The sequence below is a fragment of the Taeniopygia guttata genome, chromosome 1A, assembly GCF_048771995.1.
Source record: "Taeniopygia guttata chromosome 1A, bTaeGut7.mat, whole genome shotgun sequence".
Classification (NCBI taxonomy): Eukaryota; Metazoa; Chordata; class Aves; order Passeriformes; family Estrildidae; genus Taeniopygia; species Taeniopygia guttata.
The window spans coordinates 40,238,184-40,265,022 of record NC_133025.1 but is presented as its reverse complement, the minus strand read 5'-3'; the positions used below and the strand labels follow the sequence as shown (position 1 = coordinate 40,265,022).

At 35.1% G+C, this 26,839-nt stretch overlaps 1 protein-coding gene across 12 annotated transcripts in view; it reads right to left on the bottom strand.

Moving 5' to 3' along the window:
- LRRIQ1 (leucine rich repeats and IQ motif containing 1) overlaps positions 1-17,048 on the bottom strand; it is a 105,577-nt gene extending 88,529 nt beyond the window's left edge. For 3 of the 12 annotated variants that reach the window (XR_012053458.1, XR_012053460.1, XR_012053459.1), the window contains exons 1-12: positions 16,750-17,041; positions 16,139-16,301; positions 14,875-14,986; positions 13,890-13,960; positions 12,542-12,644; positions 11,635-11,801; positions 9,734-9,808; positions 8,369-9,556; positions 7,351-7,503; positions 6,038-6,188; positions 1,963-2,156; positions 930-1,057 (exon numbers count right to left, since the gene is read on the bottom strand). Coding sequence is in view for 9 of the 12 variants with exons in the window: in XM_030260656.4 (XP_030116516.4) it covers positions 930-1,057; positions 1,963-2,156; positions 6,038-6,188; positions 7,351-7,503; positions 8,369-9,556; positions 9,734-9,808; positions 11,635-11,801; positions 12,542-12,644; positions 13,890-13,960; positions 14,875-14,986; positions 16,139-16,267 (2,471 nt within the window). In the remaining 3 variants the exon portion in view is untranslated. Of the gene's footprint in view, positions 1-929; positions 1,058-1,962; positions 2,157-6,037; positions 6,189-7,350; positions 7,504-8,368; positions 9,557-9,733; positions 9,809-11,634; positions 11,802-12,541; positions 12,645-13,889; positions 13,961-14,874; positions 14,987-16,138; positions 16,302-16,749 lie in introns of those variants that run through there. The other 9 variants (XM_030260673.4, XM_030260718.4, XM_030260656.4 and 6 more) reach the window with 8 other exon arrangements.
- Positions 17,049-26,839: the final 9,791 nt, after the last annotated feature.

The window sequence follows — 26,839 nt, the reverse complement described above, 5'->3', positions numbered from 1 at the left end:
ATGATTGGTCTCAAAGCAAGCAGCTAAAAATGGCAGATGAATCACCCTTTAAAAACATCTATTCACTACCAGGAGAGTGAAGAAAATAGTTGAGGGTGTATTTCTATATGTGGTATGTAGTATTCTGTTTGTTAAGCTGAGATCAGTCTTATTCAGAACAAAATGATCACAGTATAGAAAAATAATGGGTGATAATTTAAAATTAATTTTCCTATTAACATATTGCAGACTGTAATAAATGTTTCATATATTTTATAGCAGAATTTAAATAGAGAAAAAGGGGAGTGGGGAAAATAGAGATTTTTAATTCAGGATGTCTGGTTATTATACCTCTAAAGATGTATAGAATATCTTATTAAACAAACAGAAAACTAATTACAGAGTACTTGAGTGCATGATCCAGTTTTATGCTGCTTGTCTCGATTCTTTTATACCTTTTAAACAGAACCATAAGAGTGAAAAATTAAAGCAAATATACTTGTTTTGGAGGGCATTAACATATGTATGTAAAATAAAAAACATTCTTATTTGGCCTTTCTAACTCTAGTACTTGCCCTTAACTTAGCCTTCAAAGTCTGTTTTGAATAAGCTAGCTGTGAAAGATGAAGTTTGACAGACATACTCTAGAAACAATTGCTAAAGAAAGAAAGAAATACACCATGGTTTTAATAATGCCACAATGCTCAAGGATTATTTTCACATAATATCCAAGAGAAAAAAATTAATTTACAATGTTAATGCTGTTTCAAATTTTCTTAGATAGAGGTAGCCAAGGTAATTACATGCCAACCACATATTTTTATTTTTAAAGAATATACCAAAAGATAGTGAAATTTCAACCATACTGAGAATTATACTTTTCAGACAAGTGTTGTGTTAGTAAATTCCTCTGGATCAGTTCTGTAAGTGGAAGAATGTTTCTTACTTACCTATTTTGAGACAGCAAAAGAATCTGCAATAGAGGCAACCAATACAAAGAAAGCATTCTCACAGAAGAAATGCTATTGTCATCCAAATATAGTTCTCTTAAGAGAACATGATTTTCCAGTCTTGGAAGCTAAATAGAAACGAGATGGTTATTTAGAGTAATATAAATTAGAGAAACAACAATGGAATGCTTACCAGATGCTTTTCATAAATCATTACTAAATACAAGAAAAACTGACATTTTGGATATAGGTATCATTTCCTTATTATGTATGTACCAGTTGACACACAATCCCCATATATCAGGTGGTAAATACTTTTTAATGTCTTCTATCACACCTGAATAGTTAATATAAAAAATTAAAGAAGAAAAAAAAAAATCAAAAGCCCAAGAGTCACAGTCTTAGTATTTTATTCATGCATTTATTTGCTGCTTATTGACAATACTTTTCATCTCCTTAATTCATAGGAGAATGACTGTTAGTAAATATGATTAAGCATATGGTTAGCAAACAACTTGGCTATTTTAAATGCTGCAGCATGAATTTCAAGTTTTGATGAATCAACAAACATTAAATAAGCATGATTATCATCATATTTAGGGTGATGATAATAATATAATCATTACATAAAGGTAACAGTAAGGAGCAATTACTTATATGTTATGACAATCATATCATTATTACTAGCCTGATATAATTATCTTACTATTATAACAGGACGTATAAGTAATAATAATCTTTTCTGACATAAACAAAATCAGAATCATAACTAGGAAAAAACCTATATGCTATAAATGAAGGAGGAACCATAATCACTGAGAGTCCAATTTTTCAAGGACTTAGGTGTAAGAAAACAATTAACTGCTAGCCATTTGTATCTTTGAAAAATCACCCTCTGATAAGGGGAAAAAAAAATCTTACCTAAGAGCATGAAACATCCCACACCAAACAAAGAGCACATGCTCAGAATGTTGAAAAATATGACTGTTAGCAAAGATGTATGCACAACAGCCACTAAATTCAAAACTTTTACCTCCTGGAGATTATTGCCTTGCAACTTCAGAACTTGAAGGAGGCCACAATTCTCAATGCCTTCAACTTGTGCAAGATGATTGAAAGAGCAATCTAGGTGAATGAGAGTAGGTGCCTCACAAAGACCTTTTGTGCTGATTAAGTGATTATGGTCCATAATTAATTGCTGAAGATTTTTCAGTGACTCCAGACCACCTGAAAATTCAAGATTTAAGACATGATAAAATAAAAATCTCTTGTCATTCAAGTACTAAGGAAACTTGAAATTTTCTGTAAATTCTCTGACATAACAAGTAATATTACTTCTGTATAGGGTTTAAAATGAATTACTGTATTTTGACTCTATCACAAATACAGCGCATATGGTTCACAAATCTTTGATCCTGTTAATCATGCAATAATAACAGTTCATAATCTCTTTGGTACTTCTGTTGGAAGAGAACATTCTTTTAGTGATAAACTGTACTTACAATGCTTTAACCACTTTAAAACTGCTGTGAATTCTGCGAAATGCTAACAGCCCTCTTAAAATCATCCATCAGAATGAAAACACTATGTTTAAAAGTTAATTTTTATTATTTCGTTTTTTAAAGTTTATCAGCAAGGTTAGAAAAAAAAACTGTATTAAAACTTAGGCCAGTATCATCACTATTACTTAAATTAGTCTTGTTTAAGGAATTATGACAAAATAAGTTTAATGAAGGCATTTATAAAGAAAATTTAGTGTCTTTAAGAACAAAGCTATACTACTGTAGCCATTCTACTCTCAACAAATTTACTCCTGCCATCTACATTAAAGAGCATGCAATCTCTACATACAAAAGAAATGCAAAGGAATTCCCATCAGCATCTGTTTCTTTCACAGAATGTAACCCAAATCATCCTTACAACAGCAAAAAATTACATTGTCTTCCCATAGTCTTACACATGCAATGGCACTGATCCATCTAACTTGCTACAGGTCTGAGCGGCTTTTCTGTATCTCTGTAGTAAAAAATTCCTTTGAAGGGATACCCTTCACATAACTTATGTAGAATAAGAAATTTCTGATTTTATGTCTGTTTCATGTATTCTTAGATAATTTAGTTAATTTAGGATTATTTGAGGGAACACTTTGTCTCATCTTTATCTCACCCAAAATTTCAGAAGTTCCCCATAGGAATCTGAATGAGCTCGATTCACAATAGGGAATCTCCTTGTGACTGTTCTCTGAAAAAAACCTAGATTATGAAACCAGAGATCAGTTTGCATCGTAAAGTATTGAAAATACAGAAGAGGACTTAAAAATGAAAACAAATGATAAGGAAAAAACTAAAGCAAAACATTAAATAACACAACAGTAGTAAATTTTTAAAAATTCCCAATATAGGCATTCCAATTATTTTAATTTAAAAATGGAAAACACTTAGTGAAAAGAATGCAATTGTCTGACATTAAAGTGATATCATCTTAAATATAACACACATGTCCTATAATGCAACTTCAAAACTGTGCTTTAGCAAAAAAAATATACAAGTCTTTAACTATTCTGAAAAATTTCAAACATGCCCATGACATAATATCCTGACTGCAAGATCCTGATCTTGCATTTTTATTTCGTGCTTGGATGAAAATAAAAAAGGAACCAGCACCATCTAGCGGTTCCAGAAACACTTCAGCGTTTTCGTGTGTTTGCTCCCAAGTCTTCCTCCTAAGAGCAGCTCTTCAACCTCCACTTTTCAGTTACCAGCTTAGCAGTACTGGAAACTTTAAAAGCGCTCTGTGAGCCTGGAGTGGGACCAAGAAGAGAGACTGCACACACAATAAGAAAAGGCAAGAAGGTACAACAGAATCTGGAATTTTACTTCTCTGCATGCTTCCCAAAGCAATTTTTTTACTCTTACTCATCTGAATGTCATTCAGAACATTCTGGAATTATCAAATGCAGTCCAACAGAAAAAAAACCCACAAGAGAGAACAACATAGTACAAACAGATGATATATTACTGGTTCTTCTGCCCACATGCAAAATTAAATATAAACATGAAAGTCTTCTGCACCTTTCCAGAAGATATTGTATGTTTTACATACGATGCAACAAACAAAACTTATAGCGGTCATAGGAAAATAATTTTGTTTTACATGGTTTCAGCAAGATTCAAGGAGAACTTTTATGTAAGTCCTCAGCAATTTGCAAAGTACAGCTGAAGTCTGCTAGCTAGGGAGTCAGTTACTGATGCAGCTGTGAAGTCACTTTTACGTGGGACAAAGACAACTAACAACAGAGTGAAAGCTGACAGCGAACATAAAAATGAAAAAAAAAATCCCTAAAATAAAACCCCCAAACAACAAAACCAAAACTAAAAAGGTGTCTGGTTAAAAAAAAAAATCCTCTGTGCTGTCTTAAAGACTATATTGAAAGCAGCATTTATGACCATCCATGGCTATGCATTCCTTGAGCTGCCAGCACCAGCTGCAGCTGCTGCTACCCAGCACTCTATGGCAATGCAGAACACCCAAGAGAAGCATATTTGAAGACCTGAGTCAAAATACTACTTTTTGTGCATGCAATTTTTAAACAAAGCATTCATCCTCAAAATACAAACGTATGCACTCAACTTTGGTTTGTTACTGTTACAATTACTTAATTTCTGATCATGTATTCCTCAGGGAAAAAGCATAATTGAGACTATTTCTCTCACTGCTATATTTAAAGGGTTTTTGGCAGCTCTACTTTTCCCCCTACTAATGCTATATTTTCTCCTCCAATGAGAGGAGAAAAGAATAAAAAGAGAAATCATAGTATGCTAGAAATTTCCTAAAGTAAGTCATTAAAATTTAAATATTATGAACGTAAATATGCTTTACTACACAGTACTGGAGGTTCCAAAATTGCTAAGGGACATCCTGCAAGATTGAGAGATGGGAGTGATATGCTAAATTTTATAACACACAAATCCCTTTTATGCATTCTGTGAGCTACTCAATATGAAATAAATCCTGTATTATGTATCTGCTTTAACCTAAAATCTTCACAGCAATTCTGGAGAGGAAAAAAAAACACATTTGAAGATGAATTTTGTGAACATTTATTTGCACACTTAAATTCATTAGAGACTAAATAATTGTAGCAATGCACTGCACAAAAGAGAAAATACCAGAGGACTTCAGTCCACTTGGCCTGTATGAAGTTACCACACTCCACACGAATGCCACATTCTTAAATGTCATCCACTAAAATTGTATCATTCTTAGAGTAATCTTGCAGACATTTTTATCAAATGAGATCAATCTGAATAAGAACCTTATCAAGCACTACACACAACAATGCAGATGAAACTTTTTAACCATATTGTTTTACTGTTCCTCATTAGAGTACTGATATGCTTTCATGGTAAAAATTGATTTCCCAGCACTTTTATTCTCACATATTAAAAATTTTCTTCATGAATAATAACATTTACACATATTAGCAAAAATATTCATAATATCTTCATTAAAATCTCTACATCTACAGATTTTTTTTAAGGTTTCCCATTTTCTGTTTGCTACGCTCTTGCCGTTAATCACAGAACTGTATAATCATGGTTCATAGTGTTATTTAACAGTTTCATTTAACAGTGGAGCTGCTTCTTATTTACAAATTTTATGTTAATTTGTTTAGTCTATGAGCTTAATAATTGTTTTTAATTATTTTCCTATTGTCCAGCAGACTCAAGACAGACAACACAATTTCTATATAACTACTTACTGTGTCAGTCAGAACACCCTGGAATTCCCTGCAGCTGCACAGCTAGCCTTTGCTTTCATTATGTCTGTAGATAAGCTGAACTCAGCCTACTCTCATATTCCAGCTGATTTACTGCAGATAAGGTTAGTGGCCCTTTCAGAAAGATTTTAATTCTCTTTGGCTGACAATAGTTACATGACCTGCTAGATGGAATACATGGCAATAGCTAAGCCAAGCTTTCAGATGCAGGTTTTTTGTCAAGTCTGTCTCCTTGGGCTTAGCAGCTGACTGGCTCTAAATCCAATGGGTGTATAATTCTGAATATAAACTGCATGAAGTGTTATAGAAATTGGAATAATTTTCTTACCAATTCGAGTGATTCTATTGTAGGAAAGTTCAAGATTTTGGAGATTTTTGCATCCATCTAAGCCACAAACTGATGAAAGATGGTTCTTATTCAGAATGAGAATACAGAGATTTTCCAGATTTGCACAGTCAATTACCTGAATGTTGTTTTCCTGCAATAAAAGAAAATGAGAATATTAAATACCATCTGAAGTGAAGTAGCAGAACTACGTAAAACATAGCAGATTATCTTCATTGCTTATTTTTATCCTAAACTCTTAGCTAGGAGTAAGGGCATCTTTATTTTTCCATTGGGAAAAAAAAAGATGAGTCCTAGAAATGACCTTTTGTGTCCTGCTGAAATATAACAAGAAAGTATTTTGAACTTCATTCTGGTTCTGAAAATTACCAAAGTTGAAACAAAAAGAGCATAAAAAAGAAGTTAAGAACAGAGCAGTCTCTTCCATATACATTTTCCTACCTCTCGAAACCCTGGGAGACTGAACTAAAAACATCCATAAAACCATCATATTTACTAGATGCTAATGAAGACAGCTGTAATTTTGCTGGAATCCTATTTACTAATAGCAAAAGTCTGCATTAAGAGGTAATTTGGTCACAAACATTAACACTGTTCTAAGCTGATACTCTTCCTCCAAGGGATCCTGCTTTTCAAACATCCTCTTCCCCAGGCCATTTTAATAATGCTTCCTCAGATGTCTCTTTCACTATTTGCTGTGTTTGGTCTTTTCATGTGGAAAATGGTGCTGTTAAAACACATTAAATTAAAAATGTGAACAAAGCTGTTTCATGTAAGTTGTCAAGCTCTGGAACAAAGATGCATTACAGAGAAAAAGTTCTCTTTAATAATTTAACGTGGCCATGTAAGACACTGCGCAATAGCAAATACCTAAACATTAGGCCTCTAGTATAACTCACTATATGTACTATTCCTTGAACATAAATGTTACGAATTTTAATTAACATTCAATGTGTATGTTGCAAAGGACTCTTCCCTCTCCCTATTCTTGCTCAAGCTGAGCACCTGCTATGGTGAACAGCTTCTGCCCACTCATCAGAGACTGAGTAAACAAAGATCTATACTCATGTTAACCGTAGCCTGATATTGTCTTAGTATAGGTTGAATCATTTGCAGCATGTTGTTTTTTGTTATTGGCACCTTAAATCTGTTTGTAAAACTTTGTTTACATTTGGGAGCATGTTGTTGCTATTCCTATGCTCTTAAGGCTAAAAGTTACATATTCAGTTGTACAACTGAACATTGAACTGGCAGTTCTCCCCATGTTGTAACAAAGAATCAAATATGCTTGGTACCTCCACATTGATATACTTCAGGTCTTTGCAGCTACTTAGTCCTTCGAGTGCAACCAGTCCACAGCGCCTCAGAGTCAAAACTTGAAGATTTGAACATTCAGATAAGGTTGAGAGACTACAAGCTGGCAAATCTTCGAGCGTAAGCGTTGTGACCTACATGCATTTATTGATAAATAAAACTAACATTTTGTATATTGAAGATTCAGTGCACAACATCATAATATGGTAATTTTCTTTAGGAGGAAAAGAACAAAACTACAATCTATTATTTTTATAGATAATTATTAAAATCTATTATTTTATAGATTTTATATTGATTTTATAGAGAATCTAATTCTCTATAAAATGCAAGCAGCTAATGGTAATCTTTTCATATAGAAAAGAATAACAATGATAGGTTTGATCTGTCCAATGGGAGGAGCTAGCATGAAAACAATAGTTACAGTATCATAAATAATGAGTGTAGAACAGACAAAAATTGTTCAGACTAGAAGTGTGTATAGGCTAGTAGGCCATCTCAAGAATGGACATCAAGATGAGAGCATGGAGCAAGCATACGATAAGTTAATAAGTGGTAAGAAAAACAAATCCTGGCAACCAGGCGATGTCCTTTATGGCAAAACACTGTCTATAAGCTGATCAGTAATACCTTGTTTCTAGAAGAGGCTATTGCTCTCAAAACTCAGAATGAGCTAGTTAACCAGAAGCTGAAATGTGGGCCTTTATACAAAGGCAAAACTTTGTTAATTAAGCAGAATGTAAAAGCTCTTTCCTTTCAAAGTGTTAATATTATCAATCATCTGAAGACTAATACCACATTGTCTGTTTCACAACACTCACTGGAATTCAAAAGTCATTGTCATTGCTCTTATTCTGCACTTGGGCACAGGAACTGTCACAATATCTATTTCCAGCTCAACAATAAACAGCATTCTGCCAACATACCAAAACAGAAAATAACAAAAAAAGTGAAAGTATGTCTCCCATTTCATTCTCAAACTTTCATATTACCAGTTACCTGTTGCAAGGTACTCCAAGGGCCACTATGAATTATCTTTTCTGTACTTAATGGAGGCATCTTGCTAACTGAACTTTTCCTTAGTAGTTTTCTTATAGTTGCTTGCTTTCTTTGGTTTTCTTCATATATTTTAGACCAAGATTTGCATGTCTTCATCCAGTTAATTCTCTTCTGTTCAATATCATCGGGAAAAATTACTTTACTACGAGACTCTGCTACGTCTTGACTACTGTCCCAGGTGTCTCTGACATCTTCAGTAGCATTTTCAATCAGAAATAAAGTTTTCTTCACAGTTTCATACTGAGAAAATAGATCTTTAATTTCTCTGTTATTAGCATTTGGCTGGACATTTGGAGGACTGCTGCATATGCAGTTTGCCTTATTTTCTACCATATCCTTAGCACCAAAGTGATGAGATTCATTCTTTGAAATATGACCATTTGAAACTTTATGAGTTATTTGTGAGTAATTTTCTTCTACTTGTGTTACTGAATTAATGTATAAGTTCTCATTATTCACTTGAGAAGGGTGTTCCTTCTCAGAGCCTAGCACACTTGGTGTCAAATTTCTTTCTGCTAGACTCATCCATTTATTTGTTTCATCCATCATTTCAGCATGCTTTTCTTTTGGCTCCTCTACTTGTTTATTTAGTTCCACCTTCTCTTCTCTTATTAGTGTCATATTTTCTGTCTTTTCCTTTTTTGTGTTTTCTCTGTTATTTTCTACATTTTCACTCATCACAGCTTCTGCTCTTTTTTGTTCTAATTTTCTTTGTTCTTCTCTTGTTATTTGGAGTTGTTTTCTCAATTTCAGGCTTTCTTTCTTTTTCTCATATTCCACAAGCTTCCTCACCTGTTTGAAATATTCTTGTCTTTCAAGTTCTTGTCTATTTCTTTCCTTTTCTCTATTTAACCTGTTTTCTTCCATTTGCATGTTCAGTTTTTCCTCTCTTTCTTTCATTTCTCCCTCTATTTCCTCTAGTATTTTCTGCTTCTTTCTTATTTCATATTTCCATTGTTTTAAAATGGGAGCATATTTTTTACGGACTAAAAATGCTCTAAATCTAGCTTGGATTTGCACAGCTGCTATACTCTGCCGTTCAGCTAGCTGCTGTCTTTCTTTTGCTTTCTGTTCTTCCAAGGCCTTTTTCTCCTCTTCCATTTGCAATTGTAGCTTCATGATCAATTCCTAGGCCAAAACAATTAGGATAGATTTCAACCACTTTTAAAATGTGACAGGTATTGACACATATTTATCATTCATATACAGAATCTAGTATATTAAGCATTCCATGGTAACATTTATTCTCAAATATGTAACAGTAACCTTACAGTCTTTTGACAAAAGCTCACTGTACAACCTTACCTCATGTTGCCTCATTTTGTCTCTCCAAGCTTCCTCCTCCTTCTGTAACTCATCTTCTATTGCAGCCTGGTGTTTCTGCACAACAAATTAACTTAAATGAATATTGTACAAAAACAGAACAACACAAAACACCCTCTCTCCAATTTCACCCATCTTCTTGACTTTCCAACAATACAATTTTGTGAATGCCTGAATTTAAATGAGAAACTGAGCCGTGTGTGGATCAAAATCAAAAACAGGACACTTGCATCAGTTATGTATATTTGGTCATGTACTGAGAGATGCATACCTTCACAAAGTCAGCATCTAGGTACTGACCCAAATAGCTGCCACCTTCCTCTCCAAGATCTGTACTACTAACAAAGATGAAAACTAGTTACCAAACCATTCAAAGTACAGGCAGAAAACAGAAACATGTCTGAATAATAGCGTGAACAATCTCCCTTTAATAGCATTGGTAGGTACTGATAATATTAAAATCCTTCAAATGGGAATTTTGTTCAGTAAAGCTGAAGAAATTTTTCTGACTGAAACTGCTGCTCAACAGAAAATGAAAGTTCAAGTCTACTTTCTCACTATTTGCAAGTAAATAGCATTTCCTTCCTTGCCCAACATAACCGCAATCAGGAAAAAGTCTCAATCAGACTGTAAGTTAGCAGACAGAAAGCTAGTTACCTAAGTAACTAAAAAACAGGCTGATCCAGAACCACATAATTCCTGGTGGAACCAAGATATATCAAGCAAATCAAATATGGAGGATATGAAGGAAGTAGTATAAGCAACCACTTTCAACTTGGAGCATAAAGTCTCCCATGTGTATAAGCACTGTTTTTCATGGGCATGCTGTTCAGACAACAGGAGACCAGACATCTACATCCTTCTGCAACAGGAAAAGTTGGATTCTATTTCTCATCTCCAAAGGAAACATTCTTGCAACAGCAGTATCAAAGTGCCTAAATGCGGCCATGCTCATCTTTCCCTAGAGAAAGCCATCCTACATCCAAAAATGTTTTGTGACAGCAAAGACCAAGAAGGCCTATCAGTTTTTCTGACCTTTTGAAAAGAGAGCTATAGAAGACACTGAACTGATCTTCAGAGATCAAAGGTCTTTTCATTTACTAAGCCCTTCCTTACTACTGGTGACTTGAATTACCTTGCTGGTACCTAACTGAAAATGTAGTGTTAATGCACCTTTCAAAACACACTTATTTAGGCTAAATAATAAAATTGTGTGGCCTCACAAGTATAATATCTGAGAGTTAAATTTCTTCATGTTCTTTCACTCTTTTATCCACTGTGATGCTCCACCCACTATAGCAAAACATGATTAGATAGTCTGAGACTGCAACCAGCCAATGTGTTGAGTCATCATCTGCTGTGGCAGAACTCAGTAGATGAAGCCTGAGTAAGTTTCCCAGATAAAGATAGGGACAGCAAGTATTGTAACTTTTACCTAGTGAAAAACATTACCAGCATTGCTGAATTGAATAATTTTGTTTCTGATTACTTCCATTAAGATTTTAACATCGAAATGTGAAATTGGGGTGGGAGGTCCAAACTAGCTAAGCATTTTCTGTTAGGGCACAGTGACCATTTTTAATTTGTGATTAATTTCAGCACAACTCTCATTTCTGGTGATTTCATTATGTAAAAACTTTGTAAAGGCTAAGCTTAAGGAGTAATTTAATATTTAGCATAGCAAATTCATTCACTATTGATTAAAAGAATAAACACACAAAAACCAATGGACTACACTTAAATATGTTTTACAACTTACTGGCAACACAAGTAGACAGGGTTTAGGACAGTCATGCAGTTTGAGATAGTAGACTCTTTTTCACATTAGAGCTATAATTCAGGTAGTCTAGATTGGAACAGATTGGCTTAAAAACATTCATTACCTTATGAAGAAGATCTAACTTTATTCTTTCAGCCTCAAATTGCTCCAGATGCTGCAGCCTTCTTGCATGTTCCTGTTCATTCTGTTTTTTCTGTGAGGCTCTCTCTGCTTTCCACGTTTTCATTTTCTCATCTTCAAGCTCAAGTGCTCGTCTACACTGTTCTTCTACTTCACGATGGGCAAGACTTATGCTCATTTCAAGATCAGATATTAATCAACCCAGAAAACATGTTATTTAATTTCCCAATAAGCACTGGGGAACTGTCTTAAGGTATTTGACAAGAAAAGGATCCTATGATTATATAGCCAGCAATATATATCTGATTTCCTACATGTATTATATAATATATATAGGAAATCAGAGCTACATTAAAAGTCCTTTCCATCCGAGATGGCTTATTGTTATTCTGCACACTTACTAACACTGCAACTATTCTGCTTATTCTAAAAATGTAAAATTCAGGCATTCATACAATTCATGTCTTCTGTGGCTTTTCGTGGGGCCTTTAGTCTGCTATGCTCCAGCCCAACTCATCCAAAGGCCACAGCAAAGGAACATTCTCAGCCAATGTGACCACAAAAGAACCAAACCAAAATCCAAAAACTAAAACAAACAACAACAACAACAAAAATCTGTTGTCAAAGCAGAACCTGCTTAGTGCCTCTGAGCAGCTTTCATTTTTGAGTGCTATTTTTTGATACTAATTTCTATGATGATTCTGTGATCTTGAAATGAGACAAAGGCAAAAGTGTTTGTTTATGTCCAATCCATCAAGTAACAAGCCCTGTTGTATACTGCAATGTGAAATTCTTTAAAAAGAATGCGATGATACTTATGACAACAGAAAAGCAGGAAATAGCGATATGTTAAAGATCAACTCAACCAAATGAATAATGTGCTTGCTTACCTGTAAGAAAGTGATCATCACTGACTGTCTCATCACTGATGGACTGACTATAATCAGGTGTTGTAGCAAGTGGCAAATCTTCATTTTCAACTTCAAGCAGTATCTAACATAGTTTAAAATTATTATTAAAAAACAAGAAATAAAATTTAAAAGCAGAACATTATAGAAATCTTCCAGAACAAGGATAAGCTTTTCATTACATGACAAGTACAACAATGTGAAACTTACTGCCGACTGGAATCCTTTCACATTGAATAATGCTAACATATCGGTCAAAATATTGTTTTCTAGAGTAACGAATATTGTAGGATTTATCAAAATACATAATATTTCTATGTGTTTTTAAAATATATTTAATATTTTGACTTGGAAATGTGAATGTCTTGCAGTTGAGATTTATTTTACTTTCTGTGAAACCAAACACTTATGCATGAATACTGTTATGCACACTGGGGAAGAACTAGTTACAGAGCAAATTTTTAAGAAGACTATTAAAAAATAGTACTATGGGCACAAGGATTGCTATATTTATTTCATTGTTCTTTACTGGCAAGCAATCTATTCCTGCTCATTTATCATCTGTTCATCACATGCTTTGGGCCTATATTAATATTTGTAATGTAGCTGAAGTCACATGAAGTAATTGTGCTGTTTTAAACAATGGTCTTCTGAGAACAAAAAATCGTGTCTGCAAGAGTGCTCAGTAATAAAATCCAGGCAGCAAATTAAAAGTGAATAAATTAAATATAGTTTTATATTTTTCTAAGAAAACTTCAGCAAGTTATTTAGTCAAATCCTATGAAAATATAGAAGCAGGCATGTTCGTAACTCTTGATTTATCTTTGAAAGGTACATTTATATTTTTGGAAGGTTTTTTTTTGAAAGTTATTTTTACATTTATCTTTGAAAGTTATGTTTTTATTTTCCATAAAATAATGGAATATATTAGGAGCAAGATTAATAGTAGTACAGCTTCCTGATAATCATAAAAACAAGATTAGAGAAGCTTAAAAGTGCTATCATAATATTAAGATAATAGTCTTCAAATAGCTATCAATAACTATCAATAAGCAATTACTCAGTTTTGTTTAATTTTGTCGATTTTTGTGCTCAATATATCAGATAATTTATTTCAAATTTGAAAGCTTATTAGAGTTGATGTCCTAATTCTAAAGATTTGTATGTAGAAACTCATAGAAACTCATCTTAATACATTATGGACAGTCTTACAGAAAAAAACCTGAACACATTTATAGATCTCCTTAGGAGGCCACTAAAGCAAGTGTAAGTTATCTAGATTATTTAACAGAAATTTATTCCCTATAAATAATGTATAAATAAAAAATACCTTTTCATTAAATTGTTTTGAATTCTCATTCGATTCAGAAGGATGGCAAGAAACTACTTCATAAATGTCTTCTAAGAAAAAATAAGTAAAAAATTTAGTTCACAGAGAGAAAATCCCTTACGAGTGCTCAGTTTTGGTCTACACTTTCTATCTATTCAATTTGTTTAAACTAAAATAAAGTTCTCCTTTCCCCCCAGTTTTACTTAAATATGTATGGGAATCATTTATTTACATTAAAAGCAGGAAATGTGTGTAACAGAAACAGACAAAATGATACTGTAAGAATACAGCGATAGCAAATATGAAAGAGAATTCCACATCATGAAACACAGCAGAACATTTTCTCTGCAGAAAAATACAGTAGCACTTGTATCAGAGAGGTCAAAAGTTGACAAAGAACAATTAAAAAGAATAAGATTGCATTACAAAAAGAATAAATAGGGATGTTCCGCAGATATCAAAATTTGTAGCCAATGCTGAACTTCTGGTCACCAAGCCTATTGCACCAATGGAACAGGCAGTGGCATATACACTATGAGCTTGGCTTCAGACACAGCAAACAGAAATATTTTTTTGCCAATTAACGGTCATTTCATCCAATAAGAGCTTGGGCATCTCAAGACAGACTTTAAATATAACCTGTCAGAGCCAATTGTATCTGAACCCTGAATTTCAGCTCCTACTGACTTCAGTTTTGACTTTCATGAAGAGTCTGACCTGGGCTTTTAGAGTAATCTCTCAACTTGCCTTCTTTAGCATGAGATGAGTTTTTAAAAAAGCTTAATTTCTGCTCAGATGTTCATTCAAGAAGATAGCACTGCATGGCTTTATTCCTAGAGATTTTCATCATGCATTCAGAAGCTGAGGGAATAGGTTTCACTGCTTGTTCTACTTAAAAGTTTGCATTATCTTATGGATGCTTGTTAGTCTAACTTCCACCGGCAATACAAGGTGTACAAACATTTTAACTGTGATTAATGCTTACTTCTACTTTGCTCATCTTCCAAGTCCTGCAGTATAAGCTTTTCAGCATCTTGATTGCTGCTCTTGATAAAGTTTAAATAGGCAAGAACTGATTCTGGTAAGTCACCTGAAATCTAGAAAAACACAACCTTTGACATATATTCTACATTTTCATCTCACCGGCTTGAAAAGTGGCAAATACTTGACATAAGAGAATAAAGACTTGTTTTGGCTTCACTTATAAAGCATTGATGGAAATTAAGCAGCAATTTCCACCAAAATTTTTCCAAATTCCTATACTCTTCTCATTGTCTTATTGCCCACTGAACAATTAATAATTCTAGTTTTAATTACATTCTAATCAAATTTTAGTAATGTATCTTGCACTCTCTCCAGAAACACATTTCAATAAATTGTTGTGTTTATAACTGTGCTGGACCAGGAAATAAAGGAAAAGGATAAGATAAAAATGAACAAATACCTGTGATGTACAGGTACTTTTCTTTAAAATGTCTAGACTCCTCACAAAATAAATAAATTTTAAATTTACTAATGTTTAAAGTATACATGTAGAACCAATGCTTCAGTTTTCTTTATTACATAGAAATTTTCTATTCAAAAGACTACCTTTAATGTCAAGATTTTGGGAAAGTCGTATGCCTTCTCTGATGTGCAAATTTTGGTTGACATTGCTGACATTCAATATGTGGGTGCTTACACACTTATCAGTGATGCCTTTGACATATTTTTATGATCAATATTATCTACCCTAATAGTCTACAAACCAATTCCTATGCTATGAATCTGAAAGATTAAAATGGCAGAAAAGGACCCAAATAACTGATTTTATTTCAGAGGAAAGACACTTCCCAAAATAAGAAGTCATCCAAGAAAGAGGACTTGAAGAACCTATTTATATCAAATTAGTATCTGGAAATCTTACAAGGTATCTCCTAAACCAGGCCCTTGTAAGACTAAAATACAGATTTCAGTGAAGAATCATCTACTTATTCATCCAGACTTAATTTACCTCATCAAATCTTCCAGCTTCAGAGGATTCTAAAATAAAATCTCCAGGTCTGATCTTCTCAAGCAGAATGCTGATATTCATCTTTCCTATTGTCCTGTTACCACATTTTTCATGAAGCAATACTACCAAGACTGTTCAGATCAAAGCCTCGGATTAGGTGTTGGACAAACATTCACTCACCAAAGGGGCTTTCCAATGCCAACACTGCTTTGGTACTACACGCTACAGAAGCAGTTTTAGCTCACTGAATACTTACAGTCTCACTGTCACTCAAGGGTTCCTCTGATACCTCTGTGTCAGGATCATCTGTTCCAAACGAAGAAACACTGATTCTGTCCAATTCAATTTCTACTTCTTTTTCAATTCCCTTAATATCTTCCGACATTCTACTTCCCACAGCTCCTTATCTGTTTTGAAAGCTACACAAAAAAAAAAGTAACACCTTTCAACAGAGCATGAACCAAAATAAACAGAGTTCTCAAAATAAGACTAAGAACATAGAAAGTTTTAATGATACAGAGAAAACCATGAGAAATAATGTAACCCAGAGAGGTAAAAAACTTGTGGATGGGTGCAGGCAGGGGGAAACGGCTCCCCTCCCTCCTTTCGCAACCCGTTGCCCCCTGCAATTAGGAGAATGGGAGGCAACGAGCCGGAGCACACGGAGCGCATTTCTGCAGGGAAGGCGAGAAGCAGATCCAGGCTGAGAGGAAACTACACCTTCCGAAAGGCACCGCGCCCGGAAGCAGCACCGCCCACCAACGCTTCCTGACAGGAGAGCGGCTCCGTCCCTTTGCATGCTGGGAGTTGTAGTCCAGCGCTCGCAATCCTCCGCTCCCCCCGCGTCTGCTTCATGTACCCACTCACCTGCTGTTCAGTCAAGTTCCTCACGGAGCCTCCTCCTTTCTGGCCGCCTCTGGAGACCGGCCGCCCTTCCGCCCTGAAATCCCGCAGCCACTAACAGCGGACGGTGGGGAGCTTCAGGGAGAGCACGAGAGCCGCGCACCGCGCTGCTACCGCGGGAGCGTCACCACGGCAACGAGAAACAGCAGCTCGGACGGGCTGCGAGAGGAGCCAGACTTCGTCAGCAGCTGCCGTTTCTCGTTCTTGGGGCGTTCGGCAGCGCCCCCCAGCGTGAGACGGAGCACCCCGCAGCACCTCTTTTCGTGGTCTTCTTTGTGTGGGGTTTTTATTTAATATTGGGGCTTGGGGTTTGTTTGTTTGATTGTTTTGGGGGTTTTTGTGGTTTTGTTTGTTTGTTTTGGGGCTGTTGTTGTTTTTTGAGAGTATTTTTATTTTGGTTTTGGATTTTTTTGTTTTGTTTTGTTTTCAGTTTGTGTTTGGGGATTTTTTTGTAGCCATAGACTGGTATTTAGTGTTCTCAATAAATTGCAAGAGGCAATTAAACATAAAAAATATATAAATAAAAGCATCCCAAGACAATAGTAAAGGTGGGTTAAAACACGGTGGGTTTGCTTCCATTCTTATTTCTCCAGAGAACTCTAGAGCAGTAAAAAATATAAAACACCAGACATCCCTTCTGTCTTCCCATGTTGGGGCTGGGTCATGGCTCAGAAGGGCTGGCTGGCACTGGGGCCATCGTGGGGCACCGGAGTCTGGCATGACCAGCCTGGCACAGCCCATGGGTGCAGGGGGACCAGTGGCTCAGCACGGCCCTGCTGGTGCTGCAGGTAGGGAGCAACCAGTAGGAGTTAAAAAAAAAAAAAAAAAAAAAAAAAAAAAAAAAAAAAAAAGTAAGAGACAGGTAAATACAAATGCAAATTCATAGAGTCATAGAATGCTTTGGGTTGGAAGGAACTACCAACATCATCTCTTACAAATGACCTGCCATGAGCAGGGACACCTTCCACTAGACCAAGTTGCTCAGTGCCCCATCCAGCATGGCCTTGAACACAGGGATGGGGCATTCACAGCTTTCCTGGGCAACCTGTTTTCAAGCCTCATCACCCTTTGTGGTATAAAGAATTTCCTTGTAGCATCTAATCTAAATCTGCCCTCTTCTAGTTTAAAACCTGACTCCCTTGTCTTACCACTGTCTGCCTGTGTAAAAATCCCTTGCTGGTTATTAAAAGCTAGAGAAAATGTCCAATTGGACAATTAGAGACTAAATAGAATTCAGTCGAAGAAAAGTTACGCAGATCAGGCAGGGTGCAGATAATCATATTTTTGTGTGTTTATAGGGAGCACATCTAACCCTGAGTCTTGATACTGTTGAGCCAGGGATGGGCAAAATGACTCATACGAGTTCAGAAGGCAAAATGAGACTTTATTCAAAAGCACTTCTCTCTTTTATAGAGAACATCATGAATATTAATTCCATTGGCCTTAAAGTAAAAACATTTCACCTGACTGGCACACTGGACTTAGGTCAGTGTGGTAGAACATATCTATAAACAATATGAACGGAAATCAAGATAATAGGTTGTTTACATTCCTCTTGGACTTTTTCCCAGGCTTAGCCTGGCAGAAATCTTTCTCTTTTTCTCTCTGACTGAACTGAGAATATCTGCAAAGTCTGACGAGGAATACAAAGATGCAAAAACAGGTATAACAAAATTAAGAGCTAAAAGATAAAGTTAGGTTTTACGTAGAAAATATGCAATTTGGGAGCAATGGGAAGGATTTGCCAAAAATGATAGGGGTTTTCCCATCTACTGTCCTTAGAATAAGCTGAGTACATTTCTGAAAGTATTAGGGGTGTTGAACAAAAAATATTTGCTTCAAGGGCAACTGATTAAAGTTTTCTCACCAGTGTAATGGATAAGCATGATAATTAAATATTAAGAAATGGAAATGTATACATTTGAAATCCACCCTTTTATATAATCATTTCAGTGGCAATCTTTTCAATGTGATCAACTATTTATTCACTGATTGAATGTGCACTTAATACCACTTTTGTAGTGCACATTATACTGTGCACATATTGAATAAAGACCATGTCCTATCTTAGCAAAACAATTTCCCAATAAAAGAGATGTTTCGTAGAAGCCATAGAAAGATTTAATTTCATGAAATGAAATGAAGAATTTTCAAATCACTGCTCACTCAACCCTAAGGCTAAACTTAATCCTAACCCTAACCCTTACCCTAGCTCTAGCCCTAACCCTAACCCTAGCCTTAAACTTAACCCCAACACTAACCCTAGCAAAAAAAAATCCCCATCCAAATGGGTGGTCAAGTTTAGAAAGAAGTAGGAGCAGCAATACTGAGGCCCTACTAGGCCCACCTTTCCATTCATGTTATGGCCATGCTCTTCCTGGAGCTGTAGGATCAACCCTAACCCTAACCCTAAACATTGCCCTAACCCTCAGACCAACCTAAAGTCTCAATCCCCATGGATGCTCGATTTTAGAAAGAAGTAGGAGCAGCAGTGTTAGGGCTGTGCAGGGATTGCCCTTGGCATGCCATTTCCAGCCCAAGTGTTCCTGTTCCTGTAGCTCTTTGACTCACTCACCACTAACCCTAACCCTAACCCTGATCCTAATGACATCTTGGGACTGTGCAGATGTCCTCATCGCCAAAGGTTACACAGGTTGAAAGGTGTGGATCTATCAATTGTGGCACCATGCCCTGATGCCTTTTGGACTGCCAGTGTCCCTGAAGCTATAGGTTCTGCAGCTCTCTGAACCCTCACACAAACCCTAAGTGAAGCTTGTTGTTGCTGCTGAGATCCCCATCACCAGTCACTGATTCAAAAACTGTAGAGTGAACATCTTGGAGCTGTGCTGTAATGAAAATTCTTCATTAAACAAATTTAAAAATGAAGGGAAAATAATTGCATGACATGGAATGACAGGAAGTGCATCAAAATGAGCTGAAACTTCCTGAAACATGTTGCCTGTATCCAGAAAGTCAGAGCTGGCCAACATAAGAAAACTTCTCTGTTTTAAAGATGTGGTTATGTTGGACTTCAGGAAGAAGTAGATCATTTGACCATTCTCCTTAAGGTAGGATGGAAATATTCAATGCTGGTAAAAATTTTCTTGTGTATAAACAATGTAATATAAAATGTAAGTTAATTTATAAGGATAATATTTTTAATTTTTAGGTAGATGTTTTAAGATTAACTGAATTGTTATTAAAATTTCTCAGAATAAATCTTTGAAACCACATCGGTAACACAAGAGAACTATTGCAGGTTCCAGTTTTCATTTCAATATATAACTCTTCAGGAGTTTTTTCCTAAAAACAAAATGCATCACACCACTGTTTTGATACATTCTATTTTTGAAAACCAAGAAAAAGTTCAATGACTCTTAAAAGTAGTGAAGCTTTTCCTGGGAAATTGAAATGCCTGTTGTCCCATACAGTCTATAGTTTTACAAGGTGCATTGTTGACCTCATTATTGACTCCACTCCCCTGCAGAGCTAGTTTGAAAAACTTGCTACAGCTTCCTTTGTGCTGAAATCCAGCAGAAGAAATTTTATAATCCAGGCATTGAGGATTTTGACAGGGCAGACTAAGTTTGTGTTTGCTGAATATTTTCTTCTAAAAAATCAAATTTGATACATATGTAATGTGTTTTCTATGTAAAATAAGTTGTTAATGCAAGATATTTTTTGACTGCAGAAGTTTCACATTTGTCATCTCTTCTTTTCAGCTGGTATCCTTACCATTTAGTAAGTGCACTGAGAATAGAAGAACAAGTGTATGCCAGGCTATGCAAATCTTGTGGTATAAATCTTCCAAAATACATGCTGCTTCCAAATGTCTTTAGCATCTTAAAATAAAAAAGACCAAAACCAAAAGCAAAACAGAATAAAAATATATGTGTACAGTGTAACAGAAGCAATGGAGACTATAAACCATCTTGATACTTCTACTGTGCTGCTGTTAATTTTTTTGTTCAATGTATCAGAAAATACTCTTAAAATTTATAAAACATTATCTGGGGAAATGAAGTTCCATTGAAATCTATAAGAGCACTTTTACTTTTTTCATAATGAGCTGAATATATGATTGTATTTTCAAAACTAAAAACAAAAAAATGAAAATAATATAAAAACCAAATACAGAACTGCTATTTAAATCTCTTCAGTGGAATTTTCTTGGCAAGAAATCTGTTTTCTTTCTCTTATTTAGCAGCTTTACATTTTTTTTAGATGTTCTTAATTAAAAAAATAATCCTTCCCTCCCCCACCGCTCCCCCTGCCTTCCCATCAGGCTCTGGGTCTCATGCTTTTGGAATTTGTCTTGTGGCTTTTGTTGACAGAAAGAGTTTATTTGGTGGTTTTTTTCTCAGTAAAAATAGAATTATTCTTTTGTTTTAAATGATTGTAGAATAAAAATGCCCCATCCCTGGAAGTGCTCAAATCCAGCATGGAAGCAGCTTTAAGTAACCTGGTCTAGTGGCAGGTGATCCTGTCCATGGCAGAAGTGTTGGAAGTAGAGGGTCTCTAATGTCCCTTCCAACCCAAACCATTTTATGCTTGTATGGTTCTATGTAATCGACAGAAGTAATGGATTCTTTTTTTCACGAGGTGGCAGTATTGGACTGAACTGCGTGGTTGCAAGGTTTTCTTCCTCTGGAGTATGTTTTGCATCATTACATGGTATGAGTATCAAAAAAGGAGAAAACATATTATTATAGATACAATTTAGATATTGTTATAATTTATGCAATTGATTTGCTTCTTTCTCTTCGTGTACAGCTTATAGATGAATCACTGGAAAATAGATCAGCTCTCTATATATTTTCTTTGTATCATTTACCAGAATGTATTTGACCTGCATTTGATGTGATAATAGACCATTTAGGTGAGGATTAGGGTGGAATGAATAAGAGTATGGCCTCTCCATATGGATATTCCTTTTTCCCGTAGTGTCTATCAATTTTTTTTTCTATGAAAAGTAAGTTTTGGGTCACATAACAACAGATGTGCTCTTAAAGAGCAAACTGCCTTGGTTGTGTTAAGTGCCAGATACAAACTGATGGCATAGGTACCATCCAATGTAGTAATTCTGGGAGAAAACATGTGGGCTGGAAGTAATGAAAACCACTGCTACTTTCCATATCTATGCAGAGGAGAAAGTGGCCAGTCGCAAAAAGGGAGGACAGCACTGAATCTTTAATTTATTGAGACATATATATCTATCTCCCCACAGGATCTGTACATGTGTTAATAATTCTTGGCAAACAGAAAAACAAATATCTGTAAACATAAACTGTAATTGTTCACTGATTTCCTTGTGAGTGGTTCACATTGTTCAATAGAGAATGTTTTGTTTACATCTCATATGTTATTACCATTGTCTACATTTATGAAAATATATCTTTTTCTTTCTGTGAATATAGGGGGAAGAGGAGGAAGAAGAAGAGGATGAAGAAGAGAAAGAGGAAGAAGAAAGGAATAAGAAAATGAAGAGGAAGAAGAAGAAGAAGATATCATTCTGTTCTTTTCATCCTTTCAGTAATGATGTTGCAAAGATATTTTTCTGGAATAAATTGTGTAAGTAGAAGTCTCATAAAAATAAAAGGAATACAAGTAACAGTACCAATGCATTGTGTTACAGTTTCTTCAGTCAAGAACTAACCAGTAACATAGCTTTCTTGTATAAAACTTGGCATTGGATCTATTTTTACTTTTACAGTAGCCATGTAAGTCCTTGTAGTGTTGTTCAAATCAAATGTCTGCTGGTTACAGTACAAGGAAATCAACCTCCAGCTTTTTTGTAAAATGAAAGAGAATTTTGTGTGTGTGAAAAATTTGAACCTGTCTTGGTGTGATTTCCACATACAAATCTGTTGATAGAAAGACATATTTAGATAAAGTCCTGGCTCAAATGAAATCTCAACACAACTGAAGGTCTTACCATATCACTGCATGAAAGTTTTCAATGATGAAATACTTGCAGTTATATGGAGAAAATATTTTACCCACTGTATTTATTAGCATAGATGTTTTTAAATACTTAGTAGGTGTTGAAGACATAAAGAAAAGCCTGGTCCAGAATATTGAATGAAACTTGAAGGCACAGATAGGTACAGTAGGGCTACAATATTGAAATATCAAAGTATGATTAAAAAGCTGTTACCTATGTAGACTAAACTGAAGATTCTGTGTTTATATACAATTCCTACTTTTTAAGGGAATAATGCTTTTATTGCTGAAAAAATGCATTATAACTATACATTCTTATTCTCATTTTTATACCATTTTCCTCCATCTTTTGTTTATTGTCACCCTTTTTGAGAGACCTGTTTTAGACTGTGTGAAGGCTGAAGCAGAGAACTGTGCTACTGATTAATTTGTAAAGCACTACAAATATAAATTTGCACAGCAAAGAGTGAAGTTCTGGTGCTATAACCAGGAAACTTCTTCCTTCTTCCTCCCTGCTACTGCCTAGGCATGAAGTGTGTGCCTCACAATTTGTTAGATGATAAAAAAAAAATATGTGTGTCATTTCCAACTTCCATGGAATCAACTACTATCACAGTATCTAAGTACTGTGGGTAAAAATTTGTTTTCCCTGGAAATAAGCAAAATCAATTATTTTTGTTTCGCATCTTATGATGCTCAAATGAGTTCTTATATAGGCATGGGACTTTTTTGAAAGAAAAGATTACTCTTTTCTTTCAAACAGAAAATAAAGAAATAAGAATTTTCTTCAATGAAGCACAGCCACTTAAAAACAGCTTTTGTTCTTTACTTCCAAGAAAGTTATGTCTGTATCTTTAAGCCAAACACAGTGAGTTGTGCTTTGCTTGAAGTCTGCTTCTTAGATTATGATGTCACTATCTGCAGGTTTCCAGGAAAAGAATTCTTATGTTTGTCAAAATCGCTCTAAATAATAGTAATGAAGTATTGTTCATGAGGTTCTGAAATTTTTTACTGTATTATTCACTTATTCAAAATAATGTTTATACATAGCTTGGCTTTGTGCATTTTTTCAGTATATGAGTTTTCATATCCTGGTGTTTGTAATCCAGATGGCAATATTTGTGCTGATAATTATTTAAAAAGAAGTATGTAAATAAATTATGTGGAACTGCTGATAACTTCAAAGTTGTTTCATGCAATTAATTAAAACTTGTCTAGTAGTCATTCTCACTGTAAACTGTATTACATTTGATTGAAGTTGACTATTTTATATGTTGACCAGGAATAGTAGAACATGTGAAAAACTTAATTTGAGGAATTCAGCATGGTTCAATATAGTAAATGGGAGTGCATGGAAATGTATTTCCAATTTCTCCCCTGCAAAAAAACCATAGCCTTCCTATTCAGGAATGTGGAATCAGCAGTGGAAGGGACAGCTTTATTCCTTGTTGAGGGATTATCCAGGAAGTCACTCTTTCCTGGGTATCTGCAGGCATGGGAGGAAGCATTAGATGCTGAGCTGTGTCTGTTAGCAGGTGACAGAAGTTGTCTCCTGTGCAATTGATCATAGGACTTATTGGTATCTTGGCATACAAAGTATACTAGTGAATGATTAACTTTATTGTTTGAACCTGTATTTTAGGTACAAGGAGAGATCTAATAGAATATGTCATGCACATATCTTCAATTTGAACAACAGCAAGCCAAAATAAATACCAACATAGCTGTTGTCTCTAGTAAATGTTCAATACTTTTAAACCTTATTCAGTAATTTAGTTTTCTATGTATACCAACTGCAATAGCTTGAGTAGTTCTCACAGTGTTATGTGGAAGGTAATCTGTATTGAATCAATCAAGTGGCCTGCCCACTTATCTATTCCATTATATCAAAACCTATGGTATAAGAAAACCTCCAATGAGTGTTCTCATAAAGTTCATATGGGTCTCCAAAGCCTCCTGCTATTCAGGCAGAGTACATCACAAATAAATCACTTTTAATCCTTCAGAGTGCATCTGTATAATCAAATTTCTTCATCAAATGTTGATTTATAATGATGGAATCATGCCTGCTTTATGTAATGGTTTTATATTTTGAAAAATTTTAACTGTCAGGAATAATGCATTCTGGAGTCAGCTACTTGTGCTAGAAAAATTGATTGAAAAATTGAAGTTAAATTTTTTTTATATCAACTGTAAATTACACTTGATCTCAACCTTAATTAAGTGTTGCTGAAGTATAATGATGGTTACATCATCATTGAGTTTGGTTTTTAGGATGGCTATAGCAAGGAAAATGAGTTGGAGAGCTTAATTTTTTCATTTCTTTGTAATGAAATCTTTTAGTGGCCTAGGATTTTTCTGCATACATTCCCTGCTACATTCTCTCTAATCAGACTCTTTATGATGAGCTTACTCACTTCAATTACTGTTGAAGGTGTATTTTATCAGTTTCAGCAAGGATGCATTATCTAGGGCCAATATGAGCTGTTCATTCCCCTGACCTACAGCAAAACATGTCCTGGCCAGATTCTGTGGTACTCCCAAAAGACTGTAGCACATTAGATATAGAATCAAGTTTTGGTTGGTGCTTATTATTGTATCATCTTGTACTTAGTAAAAATAAATATGAGAAGTAAGATTTAGTATTTCAGGACAGATCAGGTGGAACTAAAGTATTTCCTGGCTCTCCTGGCTCCAGCTGGGCAAATCACCTTGTGCCTGCCTGTGCTGTGTGTATGATTCAGGTTGCTTCATTTATCCTTCCCTTTGGCATTACAACTTTCCTATTACTGCAATGGCTATGATGAGTCTTGGGTCATATTTGGCAAATGGATTAGAATGCTGCTGCTTGCAAGTAGTCTTTGAAGAAGCTTGAAAGCTGATAAAAGATCAAGGATTGTACTATCCATCCACACTCTTACCAATATGGATATATCAAGTGCTTTAAATATTTATTAACAGGTCCACAATCAATGGAACAACAGAATTGATGATTTTATTTCTGAATACAGGAATAAGAGTCTGACTGAGCAGGGATCTGTGTGGAACATTCTGAATGCTATGCAGCATAATGTAAGGAAAAATCCCCACCGAATATGACCTCTAAAAATACTGCATTTGCCAGAAATGTGTATACCAATCAGAAGTTATTTTAAAAATCTCATTTAGTAAAGAATTACTTTTTCAAGATCTGCTGCTATTATCTGAGGTTGGTTGGCAGATTCCTTGCTGTTATATGGGTCACTATTGATGAGATTAAGCTCTTGAAAAACTCATTTCATGTAGGAACAGAGAGTTCTGGTCACTGAAAGCTGAAAAAATTCCCATAACTGAAAAAGTTAATGGGAGTACTGATATTTTGACAGTGCTAAATTCCATAAAACACTTGATCTGCTTAGGTCTCAAGGCTGATGTGAACAGAGATGTTATGAGGTCAAAGCAGAGTTCCTCCTGTGAGAAAATTTGAATAGGTTTTGCACTGAGACTCTCAGAAATAGTGCTTGAGCTCTAAAATGAGCTTGCACATTAGTACTTTCAATACACATACTTAGTTATTACTCAAAACATTTCCTTTGGCCTGACAGCAGGTAATTTGTTTACTTCTTTAGAAAAGTCCTTTAAAACATTTGGATGGTGTCAATTATATTTGAAGTAGTTAGGAATGTTTTTGACCAGAGATCTGTTATCCACCTTTGAAATTAATTCTGTGTTACGAGATTTTATTTAAAAACACTACAGTTTAACAGCTTAATATGATTTAATATGCTTCTATGGACCAACTGTTAGTCCCTTAATATGACTTCTTCCAGGGCTGAGTTAGATTACTTCTAATGAATGCTGAAGATAATTGATGATTCCAGATAACTCACAAAGCATATAGGTCTAGTCTCAAGATTACAAATGCATTTGCAATGTATTTTTAAAATCTGTTCTTTGAAAATCCATTCATTGCATTCATGATTTCTCAAGTGATTAATGGTGACCCCATTATGTCAATGGTGCAGCTAGACTATGTGCTGGTATACTTGACTGCAGTTTTATTGGACTGTTGTAGGAGTGCAGACTCACCACCTACCCAGCTACTGGAATCATTGGCGTCTGCCAAAAGAAA